Source organism: Marmota marmota, unplaced genomic scaffold (genome assembly GCF_001458135.2).
Source record: "Marmota marmota marmota unplaced genomic scaffold, marMar, whole genome shotgun sequence".
NCBI classification, from domain to species: Eukaryota; Metazoa; Chordata; class Mammalia; order Rodentia; family Sciuridae; genus Marmota; species Marmota marmota.
Window position 1 is genome coordinate 49,897,127 of NW_026000108.1, and position 14,732 is coordinate 49,911,858.

Genomic DNA, 14,732 nt, shown 5'->3' on the forward strand with positions numbered 1-14,732 from the left:
TTAAAAAAAGGAAGATCCTTAATGTAATATATACCATTAAGTTGACACTGACTATATCTGGATCACACATTTTTTTCTTTAGTTGCATAAAAAGTTCTTATACCTTAACACTCTACTAGTATTAACTTTTTACATCAAAATTCTAAATGCAACCATAACTTTGTTGCAGAAGTAGGGATTGAACACAGGACCCTGTACATGTCAGGCAAGCTTTATACCACTGAATTAACATCCCCAGAACATAACTATAATTTTTAACAAGAGAAAAGAAATTCCAGATTAATGAAATAAAAAGAACACATATTGAATAGATGTTAACATATAATTATGAGTTAAAACAATACTACTTGTTTTAGTTCCATAAAAATTTTCTTAGTACCGATAAGTATACCTTAGGACTGATTAGTATACCTGATTTTCTCAGTGATTTGAAAAACAAAAGTAAACAGTTTGGGCTCTTGGTATTGATATTTGAAGGTTGGTTACATTCCCTTACTTAAATTAAAATTAACCTTCCACATCATGTAAAATAATTTTAGTGTATATAATTTTTAAAGCTGATTGCATATATATTACAGTAAAAGTTTTAAATGTTCAAATTGTTTAAATGTTTTTCTTTAAATGAGGATTAAAAAATGTTATTTGTCTTTGTGATAATAGTTTGTTAGATTGTAACTACAGATAGCAAATGCTAAAATATTTAGTTATTAGTTAATACAAAGTTCTGTCTATATTGTTTTTAATGTAATATTCATGAAATAGATTTAATATTTTCAGTATAATATGATTTCATATGATATTATTTTTCTTATGTTTTCATATTGTACCTAATAGTACAGATATGTATTTAATTAAGCAGAAAAAAATGAAGTACTTAATATAATCTATGAAGAAAGATTGTTAGTATTAAAAATGTTATATGCATATACAAATATTATATACTGATATACGCTATTCTATATGATTTTTATATACCCAAAAAAGGAAGAAGAAAATTTCATTTTCCAATTAAAATTTTGTATTATTCCAAGTTTTACAGAGTAAATCTGTCAGATCTAACATACTCTGTCTGCTTACATTAAGAATTACAAAGAATTTACATACCAAGAAAAAGTACTTTGAGATTTAAAAAGACTTTTCTAATTTCTTTTACACAAAATATTAATTTGTAATATGCACCAATGAAATAGAAAGCATTGTTAATTATAATAATCTTCCAATAAAACCATCTTTACTAAGCAATTTTCAGTAAAGAAAAATTCAAAATTGGAAAACAACCTCTGAATGCGGACCTAGCTGATAATCTGAAAAACATTTTAATTAATGGAATTTAGATGAATTTCCTATAGAATTTTCATTCCATAATTCTGCAAATGAAAAAAAAATGGTTCCAGGTTTGATTTAACAATGATTTTATACATATTAAATTTTATTTCCTGTACAATATAACCATTATAAGGCAATTCAGCAGAAAATTAAGTCCATTTTATATATAAATTAATTTTAAAAATTTGTTACTTACTTCAATGTTAAAATTTCCTGATGCTTGAACAACCTTTGTATCTTTTTATGGAGAAAAATACTAAGAGAGGAATATAATATAACTGATATTCATTGATTTGAAACTTCTTTCCCTATCACAATTCCCTTCTGTCTTAAGGAGCATATCCAGTGAATTTTCAACCTCCTGTGACTTTTAGCAATGATACATATGCATTTAGTTTAAGTTTAGGGGAAAATTTAATAAGATCTTACCCCATTTTTTGGAAAAGCAATCCATCCCAGGTCCCCCATAACAGTGCGTGAATCCAGTAAATTCACTGAAAGAGAAATAACAAAAAGATGAGTGAAATATATAACAACAACAACAACAACAACATATCTGTATCTCTATTTTGATAGTGTTAGTATGGTGATGCATGCATACCCAAGATTACAGCAGCACAATTCATAATAGCCAAACAATGGCACCAGCATAGGTGTCCATTAACAAATGAATGGATAAAGATAATGTGGTACATACACACAATAGAGTTTTATTCAACCATAAAGAAAAAATGAAATGATGTCTTTTGCAGAAAAATGGATGGAACTAGAGACCATTATGTTAAGGAATAGGTCAAATCCAGAACGTCAAGGGTCATATATTTTCTCTCATATGTAGAAGCTAGAGAGGAAAAAGAAAAATAATTCAAAGGGAGATAAGTAGAGGAAAGGAACCAAGGGGAGAAAATTGGGGAAGGAGCGGAGGACATGCTGGGGAGTGATATGGGCCAAAGTATATTGTTATAGTGTGTGCATATATGAATATGTAAAAAAAATCCCATCATTACATTAAAAACATGTAAAAAAGAAAACAACAGAAAAACATACACATTTATTGTGTAACTGAAATTAGATTAAGCTCCCATTGTGATGACCACAAGAGGTATAGTTTGTAGAAAATGTCATTGGAATATAAGAGAACAACTTATTTTCAATAAACAGAGAACATTTACAACAAAATATAAAAAGACACCATTACCTTAGATATTTTTTGCCAAATAAATGAAAAGTAGAAGATCAAATAATAAGAAAAAGAAAAAATAAATAAATAAATGCCCACAAAAACTATAGGACCATGTAGCTTGGATAAAGGCACAATGTTTGGCGATTAAGCCACTACCATAAAATTGCAGCTAAATACACTTTATCTTCTTATGGAAAGTGCTTATGAAGCAATTAACAAATAATTTACATTATACAGCAATGAACTATTCCCAAGCTTATAACAGTGTGATATTATCTGAAATCTGTAATCCAAATTGCAAGTTTAATTAAGAAATAAATCTACACACCCTTAAACAAGACAAGAAAACGATAGGAGTTCTTGGGGTTGTTGCTATAGTTAAGAGTCCACTGCATCCCTAAAGATATCTTCTACTTAGATGTGACTAGAGTCTAAAATGTGCTTCATATAAAATTCTCTAATCTGTTATATCTGGAAAGCCTAAGATACTTAGGAATTCCAGAGTAGCAATCTAATATCATCATTATAAAGGAAGCCATGGGTGAGTATATATGCAGACATGCACACAAACTTACACACAGAGATACACACACACGTACATACATACATATCCACATATACACATAGTCCTTGTATGCTGTCCCTGGGAAATCTTACTAGTTTAAAGAGAACTATCTAATCAAATGCTTTAGAATTGGGTCATAGTTCATTGTCTAAGTTATTATATTTATCTCATATGAATGCATTTGGCCCACTGTACAACTGACTAACTTTGCATGAACATGGCATATGAATCCAAAAGGGAACCACATGGGTTATTCCTGGTAAGAAGTACTGCAGTTTCATAAACCACATTCAAGAGCCAGAATCTTCAAAATATTGATTCTAAACAACAACAACAACAAAAATTCTATCTGCCAATATAAACCTGGGGAACAAAAGAAATTGTAGTTGATGAACTGGAAAATTTGTTGTCACACTTTATAAAAGAATATAAGGTAAAATCATGACTGAGAATATCATGATCAAAATTAAAACTGAAATTTTGTACATGCTATAAAATGTATACACAAATATTTAGTCTTTATTATGCATCATTTTATTACAGTAGCCCAAATTAGTGGGCAAAGCAGTACGTTCGTGAATGTAAATCTTAAAAACTAAGTTAAAATTCCATAATAATACTAGTAACATTAAAATTAATCAGTAATTTAGAATTCTAGAACACATAAAATATGCTAGTGTGGCAGAGGTTGTTATTGTTGTTCAATATATTTGTTTATCTCTATCACTACTTTTGAGTTCTTCAACTACAAAAAATATATACTAAATAATGTTTGTATCACTTTGGTGTACTCAAAACATATTGCCTTCATGGAACAATAAAATCATTTGTGGAATTACTAATTCCTTAAAAGAAAGATGTCCCAAATGAAAAACCACTGTTTATTACCACAAAAACAAAAGCAAATCAACCAAAATTATTCTACTACTCTCTGAAATTGCAGATTCTATGAGTCAGGCCACTTCATATAATTTTTCAGTGAGATCCATATTTTTTCTTTTTGTTCTATTGTTGGTTTTTCAGCTCTCTGTGGGAATAGGCTACATTAAACATAAATGTCCTTGTCCTCATTTTAGTTTTCTGGGACACTAGGGCTGTGTCTAGACATGACTAAGTACCAGGGGAGTGCAGAACCTAAATTGTTATGTTTATTCATTTTAATGATTCATTTGATTCATCTTTGATATTGAGCAGCAGTGTATCAGTGTAGATTAGATAAAGTAGAGCAAATCAGCAAACTAAGGGTGTTACTGTGACAGAAGTCAAATCAAATTTAATCCTGTGGTGGCAAATTGATGTGCATAGGAATTCCAGGAATTTGTAACTGGCCAGCCTGGTGAAACTACATGTCTTGTAAGTCTCTTAATAATATGTGAATTTGAAATATTCCCTATTACAAACAAATGTCTTTTCAAAATTCTTCCAAATGTCTTTTCAAAATTCTTTTATTGTCATCACTTGAATTAGCTTATAATCTACATGTTATTTTTATTTTATTTTATTTTTTTGGCTCAACACAGACAGGAAGTAAATCGATACTGAAATACACTACAAAATACATGAAAAAAACTACAATAGAATTATATTCAATCTCATGATTTTATCAAAATGCTTTCTTGAGATAAATACATTAAATTTTTGTTCATAAAGTGCAGAATAAATGCTTTAGACCTGGAATAGTTCATCATATGTCTCAGAGAAAAATAATTAAAATTTATATATAAATTTAAATATATATTCATAACTTGCTATATATCACTTAACTATATTTAAATAAATATGTTTATTTATCTATTTATTACTTACTTATTTTACCTCTGGGCTTTGAACAAGACTCTTAAGCTTTCTCAAATGACCTCTCCCTTCTTGAATTGCTAATTTTTTTCCTTCAAGATGAATTTCAGGAATTACCATTTTCAGGAAGCCATCACTGATCCTCAGTTTCCTACTATAAGCTAGCTATTACTACTGAATACTCTATTGGAACTCCAGGTTTGACACATGTCCATGATCTTACTTTGAGCTCCAAGAGCTGAATGGCTATATTTGCCTTATGAATGAATCATCTGTTCAATGGGCAGATCAAGAGGGTGTGGCTGATTCAGCATGCACCTGTGTTTCTTGACATTGATATTTGATAACATCTGGAGAGGACTACAATCTAGGGGAGGGGAAAAGGTATTTCCCTACTAGCATTTAAGGGGAAGAAGCGAGGCATAAACCTAAACACTCTGCAATACACCACAAATTTACCAGGAAGCAATTTTCTGACCCAAATTTCACTAGTCCAAAATTGAGAAGCCCTGGTATATACCTATTGATGCTACTAAAAAAAGATCTATTCTTTCACCTTTTTTTTTTTTTACAGTACAACATTAGCAGGATCTTCATTAACAGAAGGTACCATATTGGAAATATAAGACCCCAAATTTTTAAGAAAATAAAAGTAATAAACCCATTTTCATTTAGTAAAAAAAAAGAAATAAAACAATCTTAGTTTTATTTAGGGAAATAGAAAAACAGTATTTTAACCACATAATTATATATTAATTTTTCACAAAAGCAGTGCAGTTATTACAGGTGTTCTTATTTATTCATCAACATTTATGCTTCTCAACATTCATGATGGTGTATGGGAAAAACAGTCTGTCACTGATGTCATTAATGCCTCCATTTCCCCTACTAATTACATAATAAAAATAGAAAATAAAAATAAATATAAAATTAAAAATATGAAAATACAGTTACAAAAAATAATTTACAAGGTATATTTAAATGTGAATTTTCAAAACTTTATTTCCAAATTGTACTACCAAATTTATTCAAAAAAAGGGAATTGGCAGTAATAGAGTACAACCACTAAGTGTCTTCTGTGCTACAATTACAGTAATTAAATTGTTCTGAACAGTATATATGCTTGTTGTAAATTGCAATGAATACAAAATGAGTATTGATCTTCATTGTACAACTTAATTAAAACTTGTCCGGGCAAAGCAGCTAATGAATATAATTAGAGGAAATGTTTGATACCACAGTTACTCTGGAAGACATTAATTAGATACCAGAAATTTTATGGAAAATGTTTTATTCTATTATTTATATTTTAAAATGGAGCCACATGATTAAACTGAGAGGCAGCCTTCAATGTCATTTTCCCTCAGCTATCTATCTTATAATCATGATGGAAATGGGTGTAATTGTTGGTATTCTAATCAGTAACTAAGAAGATTCATTTTCCAGAAAAAATAACTCTACAGGGGTCAGTGAGTATGGGCTATATTGCAAATTCCTAAAGTTTATATATAGGAGTGAAAAATTCACATAGGAACTGTGTTAATAAGTAAAAGTCATTTAACTATGGATGCAAACAAATAATAAATTGTAATGGAAACTAATTCTAGCTAATCATAAGTACGTTTTAATTTTGTTACTATACACTATTAATTTTAATTCTTTCTCAGACAAGAAAAGCTTTGAAAGAATTTGCTTTCAGAATAGGCAAAGAATTGTTATCAGTCTTTGATGGGAATCAAGGGAAACAAGAAGCAAATGAGCACAATGGACTCAACTTCACTCATTCCAATGATTTCTCTTTTCTGGATAATTCCAGTTAATGGTACAAATATGCTCTTCATGATTATAACTCAAACATTCATAACTTACTGCATAACACTGTGATCACAGTGCTTTTCTCTTAACATCTTGCTAACATTAGTCACTAAGAACGGGAAAACATATTGGATTCCCCAGGACAGAGAGACACCAGAATGAATGTTTTCACACTTCTAGAGTCAGAAGACATTTCAAGTATCTGATGACATCATTGTCCACCAGCATAGATGAGCTCTACATCTGGAGAGAATGTGTGATCCTTGAGGAAATGAAGGGACAACAGGGTGCCAAAAGGTACATTCTTATTCTTACATTGTTTTTTTTTATTTCTTTTTTTCCTAAGATCTTCCCATTTAACAAACAATTATAATGGTGGTTAGATCTCAACCAGAAAACGAGAAAACACAATCTGGATTAGGAGCAGATAGGATAGCGTTCTCTTTCACTACAGACACGGAATCAAAGTCTCATTGCATACAGTGAACTTTTGATGGAAACTGGCTTATGGATTTTGATTTTTATTTAACAATAGCAAAAAGCTACTGGATTCAATTACAATACACATTTGACTAATCTGTGGGAACAAACCCCAGCTATACAGCTGTCTTTCCTCTTTCCATGGTCCCATTTAGCACAGATGTGATTTGTTGCTCCCAGGCTAAATTTTATAATTTGACAAGGGCTTCAGGGAACAAAGAACAGTTGACCAAATGAATGTCAAGAAAGAGGACATGTGTTTTTCATTGGAAAACTAAGTTTATACATTTGGTGAAAATTCTGCTACAGGTTTAAGGGTGTTATGTAGACTTCCGGCATATCTTGGCTTTAAGGTAAAAATCCCTAGCCCACTGTATTTCCATGGACAATGAATAGGTGCATATTCATTTCTTCACATTTTGTGCAACTAATGTACATAGCCTTTTTTAGAAAAAAAAGAAGAAAGAATATGGGAAAAGAACTTATTGTGTGCTTATTATATGTCAGGAAATCTACTGAGCAATTTGTATATATTCTTTTATCTAATCATATCAGCAAATCTACAGTAGGTTCAGGAAGAACACTGACAGGTTACAGTCCTGTTCAGAGACCCAGTAGAGGAATGAAGGAGAAAGAAAGTAGAAGCAATAACTGAGACCTTGTTCAGTTATTGAGCCCTGTGTGTTATTCCTGTAGCCTAGTTTCCCACTTAGGACTTGGACATAAACCAATTTATTATAGCTTCCTCTCTCCCTGGACACACAAAGGCCAGAAACTAAGTCCTAATTATGCATAAACAATGTACAAAAACTCTGGCTGCTAAACACTACTTGAAAAGCACTACATAATAAAAAAAAATGGTTCCATTCTAACTTAACAGTAACCTCAAAGTGGCCATTAACATTACCCAACAAACCTATATTTGAGTAATTCGTTCTCTTGCGGATTAACCATAAAATAATTTGTAAAGATTTTAGTTAAAGTACATATAAATTAAGCCTCATATTTTCTTTCAGCAAAGGTCCTCTCTGCTTTCTTTACAAATCAAATTATTAAATGAGCTGTCAACATTCCTATCTATTCCTTCACATCCCTCTCTTTTCTTATCTAAGTCATTTCAATCTGCCTATACAATCCCCACCATTTTACCCAAACTTTTGTTACCAAGTTCATGAGCAATAATCTTGTAATTTTAAGCTCCAATTTGCCTTATCTTTTGGTAGCATTTGGCCATTACAATACACATTTGACTAATCTGTGGGATTTGGTATGGATAAACATACCAAAACATACGTTTCATCTCCAATGCAACATATTTCTGTGATATTCTTCTGTCTCTCTTCCCTCTAGAAGTTACCTTTCCTTCCATGCATAGTGGTTCAGGCCTATAAAACAAACGGCTTGAGAGGCTAAGGCAAGAGGATTATGTGTTCAATGCTAGCCTCAGCAATTTAGAGAGGCTCTAAGCAACTTAGTGTGATCTTGCTTCTAAATAAAATATAAAAATTGCTAGGGATGTTGCTCAGTGGTTAAGCTTACTGGGTTTAATCCCCAGTACTAAAAAAAAGAAGTTACTCTTCCTGTACCAACCCTTCAAACCTTGGTATTAATCAATATTTTTGTATACTGTCTCCATTTCTTACACTATGACAATAATTCTTGATTAGGACTTGAAAGAATAAAAAAGGTGCTTTTGGAAAGAACAAAATTTTTAGTGTCAGTCCATACATACAATTAAAGACGAAGAATGGCTAGTCTATAGCAGTTCAGTTCACAATACCTAAATTATGGAACCAATTTAGATGCCCTTTAACAGATGAATGGATAAATAAAATGTGTTACATATACACAATAGAATATTACTCAGTCTTAAATAATAATGAAATTATGGTATTTGCAAGTAAATGGGTGGTTTGGAGTATATCCTGCTAAGTGAAATAAGCCAGTCCCAAAAACCAAAGGCCAAATGTTTTCTCTGATATGTGGATGATAATTCCAAATAATGATGGGGGAGGGGTGCTAGGAAAGAAAGGAGGAACTTTGGGCAGAAGAAAGTGAGGGGAGGAGAAGGGGGATGAGGATGAGAAGGATGGTGGAATGTGACAGACATTATTACCCTACATACGTACAATTGCATGAACTGTGTGACTCTGCATTGTGTACAGCCAGAGAAATGAGAAGTTGTGCTCCATTTGTATACAATGAGTTAAAATGCATCTGCTGTCATATATAATTAGAACAAATAAAAAATAATAACCTATCAATAAATCTCATTATTTTTCTATTAAAAAATGGCTAGTCTATTTATTTTTTGTTGGTTGGGTAAGTGAATGGCTTTAAAGATGATATAAGCATATAACCATAAGGAAGGACCTCTATGAAGGCACCCATGAACTCCCAAGTCTCAGTTATTATAATCTAAATGTTAATGAACCTCCCAAAATCCATACACTATTTCTCACTTCTAAAATTCCTATCAATTTATAAAACTTCCTAGTATTTATGACCAAATTTATGGCATTAAATGATCCCAAATTCAGCCTATCTCTTCCCCATAAAAGAAAAAAAATCCCTTCTCCTGTATTCCTTTCTTTGGTGAATACAATGCCGTAAACTAGTTGGGCAAACCAGAAATCAGTCACCCTTGTCTTCCATCACCTTTATCCCCATATTGAATCACTGACAAAATTCCACTGATTCTAGATATATCCAATCATAACTCTCTAAACTGACTCTTCTGTTTCATTCTACAGTATCACCAGTCCAGCCAACTTTTTGTCATTAATTTTCACTTTAAAAGTCTCCTAAGTGGTTTGTTAGTGGAGAGGCCTGATCTCTGAAAACTTATTCAAAATCGTACATTCAGAAAGTCCTTTCTAAGCCACCAATCCCATTTTTCAAACCTTACAATTGTGTCTTTTTGTTTTAATGTAAGTCCTTCCAAGGTGAGTTCCTATTTTCTTCTCATTTAATTCAATCATTTTCTTTTCTATTTCCACATCTGAACAGCAATGAATTTCTTTTAGTTCCAGTTATGTGGTCCCACTGTTAATTCAGCCCTGTCCAATGAGCTTTGAAGGGGTTCTTCCATGGAAGAAAATTTTTGGTGGAAAACATTATTAAAGAATAACTCCTGATTGCTTTGAAAGTTTCTAAATATGGATGTACTTCCTGGAACTGATACAATCGTCAAGAGAAAACAAGGAGAATTAGTGGGAAAGCAAAGCCTGCTGATGAAGATTGGCAGAGTGAAGGTATGGGAATTATCTTATGCCAAATTATATCACAGAGCTGCTAATCCTTCTAAACTTGAACCTCCCTCTCCTAGGACTTGCTATCATGTGGGAAAAATCAATTTTGTTGCTTAATCCAGTGGAGAATTGACTTGCTGTTCTGGGCAGACACACAATCTAATGGAAATAACTTCAAAATTGGCAAGAGTTTGAAGGCAAACTCATCTTTCTAATTCCAGAGTCTGTTTTCTTCCATCCTGTCTGGATAACTCCAAAATTCTATTCACAGAATTCTAATGACATTCACAAATGAGCTACTTGAACTGATTATTTGTCTTCAAGTGATTTCTAAAACAGATGATTTTGCTGACTCTTTGGATTGTAATGTTGCACTTAATTGTTTACTACTAAGAACACCCAGTGCCTTCAATTGTTTGTTTCAAAATAATTTCATCTGTGTTCTTTTTTCTTTCTTTTTATTTTGTTCCAAAATATTTATACCATCATATAGAAGTTTTAATTATCACTCTTCAAAAATTAGTCAGTAGAAAGGTCATAACAAGAATCATATATCTATAATGAAAATAAATAAATAAATAAACCAAGCCTGGTGAAGTGGTGCACACCGGTAATCCCTGTGGAATAGGAGGTTGAGGCAGAAGGACCATGCATTCAAAGTCAGCCTCAGCAACTTAATGAGGCCCAAAGCAACTACTCAGCAAGATCCTGTCTCTAAAATTAAAAAAAAAAATCAGAAAAATCAACCAAAAATGTATACTAAAGTTTTTGAATTGTTAATACACTCTAAAAGTATAACCAGAGAGATGGCAAAAAGGAGTTCAGAGTTATTATCTACTTGTTAGTCTGTACAAAGTGTTTAGGGAAAGGTAACTCAGAAATACACTAAGCTAAATTATGACTAATGAGCAGTCTGCTATACTCTAAGACACATCGCATGAAAAGAGCACTAGCATATGGTTTTCAGGGCCTAACTTGTCAGGTATAATAATTTAATTTGTCAAATCTTATGAATTGTTTTTATCCTAAAGAGAAAAATCAGCATTAGATGACATAAGAGGAATAAAAATATGTTCACATCACAGAAGACTCTGACTTCATACTTGCTTAGTTCCATACCACCACTTGTATAGTCATTAGATGATGCTATTCCTTTTGAAAACAAAATATTGTAATTCCTCAACACTTGAAGTAAATGTGCTCATTCACAAATAACTTTGAATGTAATTTATGGTACAAATAATACTCATTAGTCCTGTGACATTGGCTTTGCTAACTTGTGACCTTGAGGAAATGATTTTACTTTGAAGCCCTCAATTCTCATATCTGTAACATCAGTGATTGAGAGTAATAAAATTATATGTACCTATACATTTATATTATGTCCCTTAATCCTAACAATGATCCTTTAGTATGTGATGTTTCTCATTTTACAGATAAGGAAATTGAAGTTGAGAAAAGTTAAATAGGCCAATGGCCCAAGGTCCCAGAACTAATAAGCACTTAGCTGGAATCTAAATCCAAGTCGATCTGACTCCAAAGCTCTTTCTCTTGCTTCTATATCACACTTGCTTCTATATCACACTTTTATGTCTAGCTTGCTGAATACAAAGATTCACTCCTTTGAAATTCTTAACTCTTCTATTAGTTAGTTTTATTAAATTAGTGAATTATGGATAGCATGTTACAGAAGCCAACATCTACCATAATGATCTAATCATATTGTATATAAGATGGAAATCCTCAGATATATTAATCTTAGCGGAGCAGACACTAGTTTTTCCTAGGGGAATCACAATTTATTATCACATTTTCAATAGCAAGTACAAGTTTCAGAAAGTAGAAAGGTATATAAGAAAGTAATGATGAATTCTCTTTTCTTAACTGTTTGATTTTGCTATTCATTATGCTCTAGGGACACGAATTGAGGCAAAGTAGGGCATCTATTTGTCTAAATATACTGTCTCCTAAAAAGTCAAATATCAACAAAAAGCTATTAAAATATAATGGAAAATGTGTGTAAAATTGATTCTTTGTTTTCAATGAATCTTTACCCCAGTCCCTAATTACCCCTAATGCTTGATAGAAATATATTGAACCTCAAGACAATCTGTGTAATCGTTAGCATTCCAGCCTTGAGGGTAGGATAAATGATGATTGGATCGGAATATGAACTAAAACAGACAGAAGCTTCCACAAACTCATAGTCTTTATTTTAAAGTAACAGCATTTACTGAACATGAGAAAACAATGGGATGGTCCAGTGGCCCTTTTTATAAAATAAGAAATAACCCTAATTTTTTCTGAGTTATTATTTTCATGTTAGTCACTTTTATGTTAATCTTCCAACTTAGTTACAATTTAATTATGATGTAAACCCTACATAATGATTCTTTTGTTACCTAAAATAGAAAAATATAGTACAAGGGATCTTTGGATAATATTTTGTCATCATTCAAAATATAAAGCAATACAGAGAGAAGTACTAATAATGTACAATAAATATTGAGTCAGATAATTTTAGAGGCTCTTACAAGCATTTTATTAACAGTTCTAATAATTCATCTCAAAAAAGCTACCAAAATTCAAAGTAGCGAGAATATTTTTACTAAAAATATTATAAGTCTATTAAAATACAATGACTCATGTAAGAACAAGGTAGGAGTAATCATTTTTGGTTACTTAGTCTCATGCCTATAACCTATTTTTGGCCAGAATATACCTCAATAATTGGTTATCTTTCCTTTAACAAAAGTTACAAAAGAAAAAAAAAAGCAATAAAGTAAAATAAAAATACTCTCATTTATATAATAGTGTGTCATATACTGTTTTGTATCTGTGAAATATCCACAAATTATCTCCTTCCTTGGTACCAGAATCTCACTTGTGTTTAGAGTGGCAATGCAAAATGAATCATGACTGGCCTTTGCAAATGATAATAACCATGTTTCTATTATTTTACCCTCCATCCAATCTAATGAATCTATACATAGTTCTTTCTAATGAGAAAGAAGCAAAAATCTGCTCACCAGTTGCTGGGAAAATTTTGTTGTATTAACTAAAGAAATAACACACCTGACCTGGGTCTTGGCTCTTCTCTTTCCCTTCATTTTTACTCTGAATTAGATGTGATTCTTAAAGATCTATCAGCTTTCTTGCAACCATAGGCAATGAGAATAGAGAAAGAACAATAAAATCACAAGGATTCCTAACATCATTAAGCTCCTGAACAAGGCACCAAACATCTACCCACAAATGTCTTTCTCAAACATGTTTTAAAATAGTTTAAGTCACTTTGGGGTAGTTTTTCTATTATATGTAATTTACTATAATCCTATATAATACAGACAATATATAAACAACTGAGGAACTTTTGTCCAAGTGCTATGGAACACAATACCACCAACAATGAAGTTTCATTCATTCAATAAATATTTATTGAGTATCTATTTAAGTGTCAAAAATATTTCTAAGCCCCAGGACACATCAGTAAATAAAACAGGAGTATTTTTCTGGTTACTCACCTTCCTTCTGAAAGTTTGTCCCTGTGACTACTTGTTTGAATTTATATTACCTATGAAATAATCCATCAATGTCCCTCTCCTGAGTCAGACTGTCTTAGGGTATAATTATCTAAGGAAATATTAATCAAAGCATATGCCTTGAGGATCAGTTTTGAAATCAATGGCTATATGATTGATTATATCTCAAATTATACTTAGAATGTTTTTTTCTTTTGTACTTGGATACTTGCTTTTCTGACCTCTAACATCCTGTATTTCTCTATTGTACATAGGGTAATCTGAGAATCATCTATATCACCTTTAGCCTTAGAATATTTTCATATTCTCCTTTTATAAATTAATGATAGAAAACATTTAGACAGCATTTTCTGAGTGTTAGCTATTTATTTTACACACACACAATTGTCTCCCAAAAGTTTGTGTAATAAGTCCAAGTCCCCAGCATGACATTATGGGAAGGTGTTAGAAACACCTGTGGTGGGGCCAAGTGGGAGTCCTAAGCTCATAGGGGGCATGACCTTGAAAGTAACGGTGGGACTCCAACCAACCCCTTTTACTTTCTTTCATTTCACTGCCAAGAAGTGACTGGCTTGCTCCACCAAAGTACTACTGCCATCACGCACTGCCTCACCACAGGCCCAAAGCAATAGGGCCAATTAATCATGTATTGAGGTCTCCAAAGCTGTGAGCCAAAATGTACCTTTCTTTTTGTATGTTGACTATTCAGGTATTTGTTACAGTGATGCAAAGCTGACTAACACAGAATCTCATTTTGTTGGTGGTGGTAATGTTAT

The 14,732-nt window shown here is 31.9% G+C and overlaps 1 protein-coding gene across 10 annotated transcripts in view; it reads right to left on the reverse strand.

Moving 5' to 3' along the window:
* The window catches only part of Epha5 (EPH receptor A5), a 339,772-nt gene that overhangs the window by 308,980 nt on the left and 16,060 nt on the right, over positions 1 to 14,732 (reverse strand). For all 10 annotated transcript variants that reach the window (XM_015482150.2, XM_048784581.1, XM_048784579.1 and 7 more), the window contains exon 2: positions 1,756 to 1,820. In XM_015482150.2, coding sequence (XP_015337636.1) covers positions 1,756 to 1,820 — 65 coding nt within the window. The remainder of the gene's footprint in view (positions 1 to 1,755; positions 1,821 to 14,732) is intronic.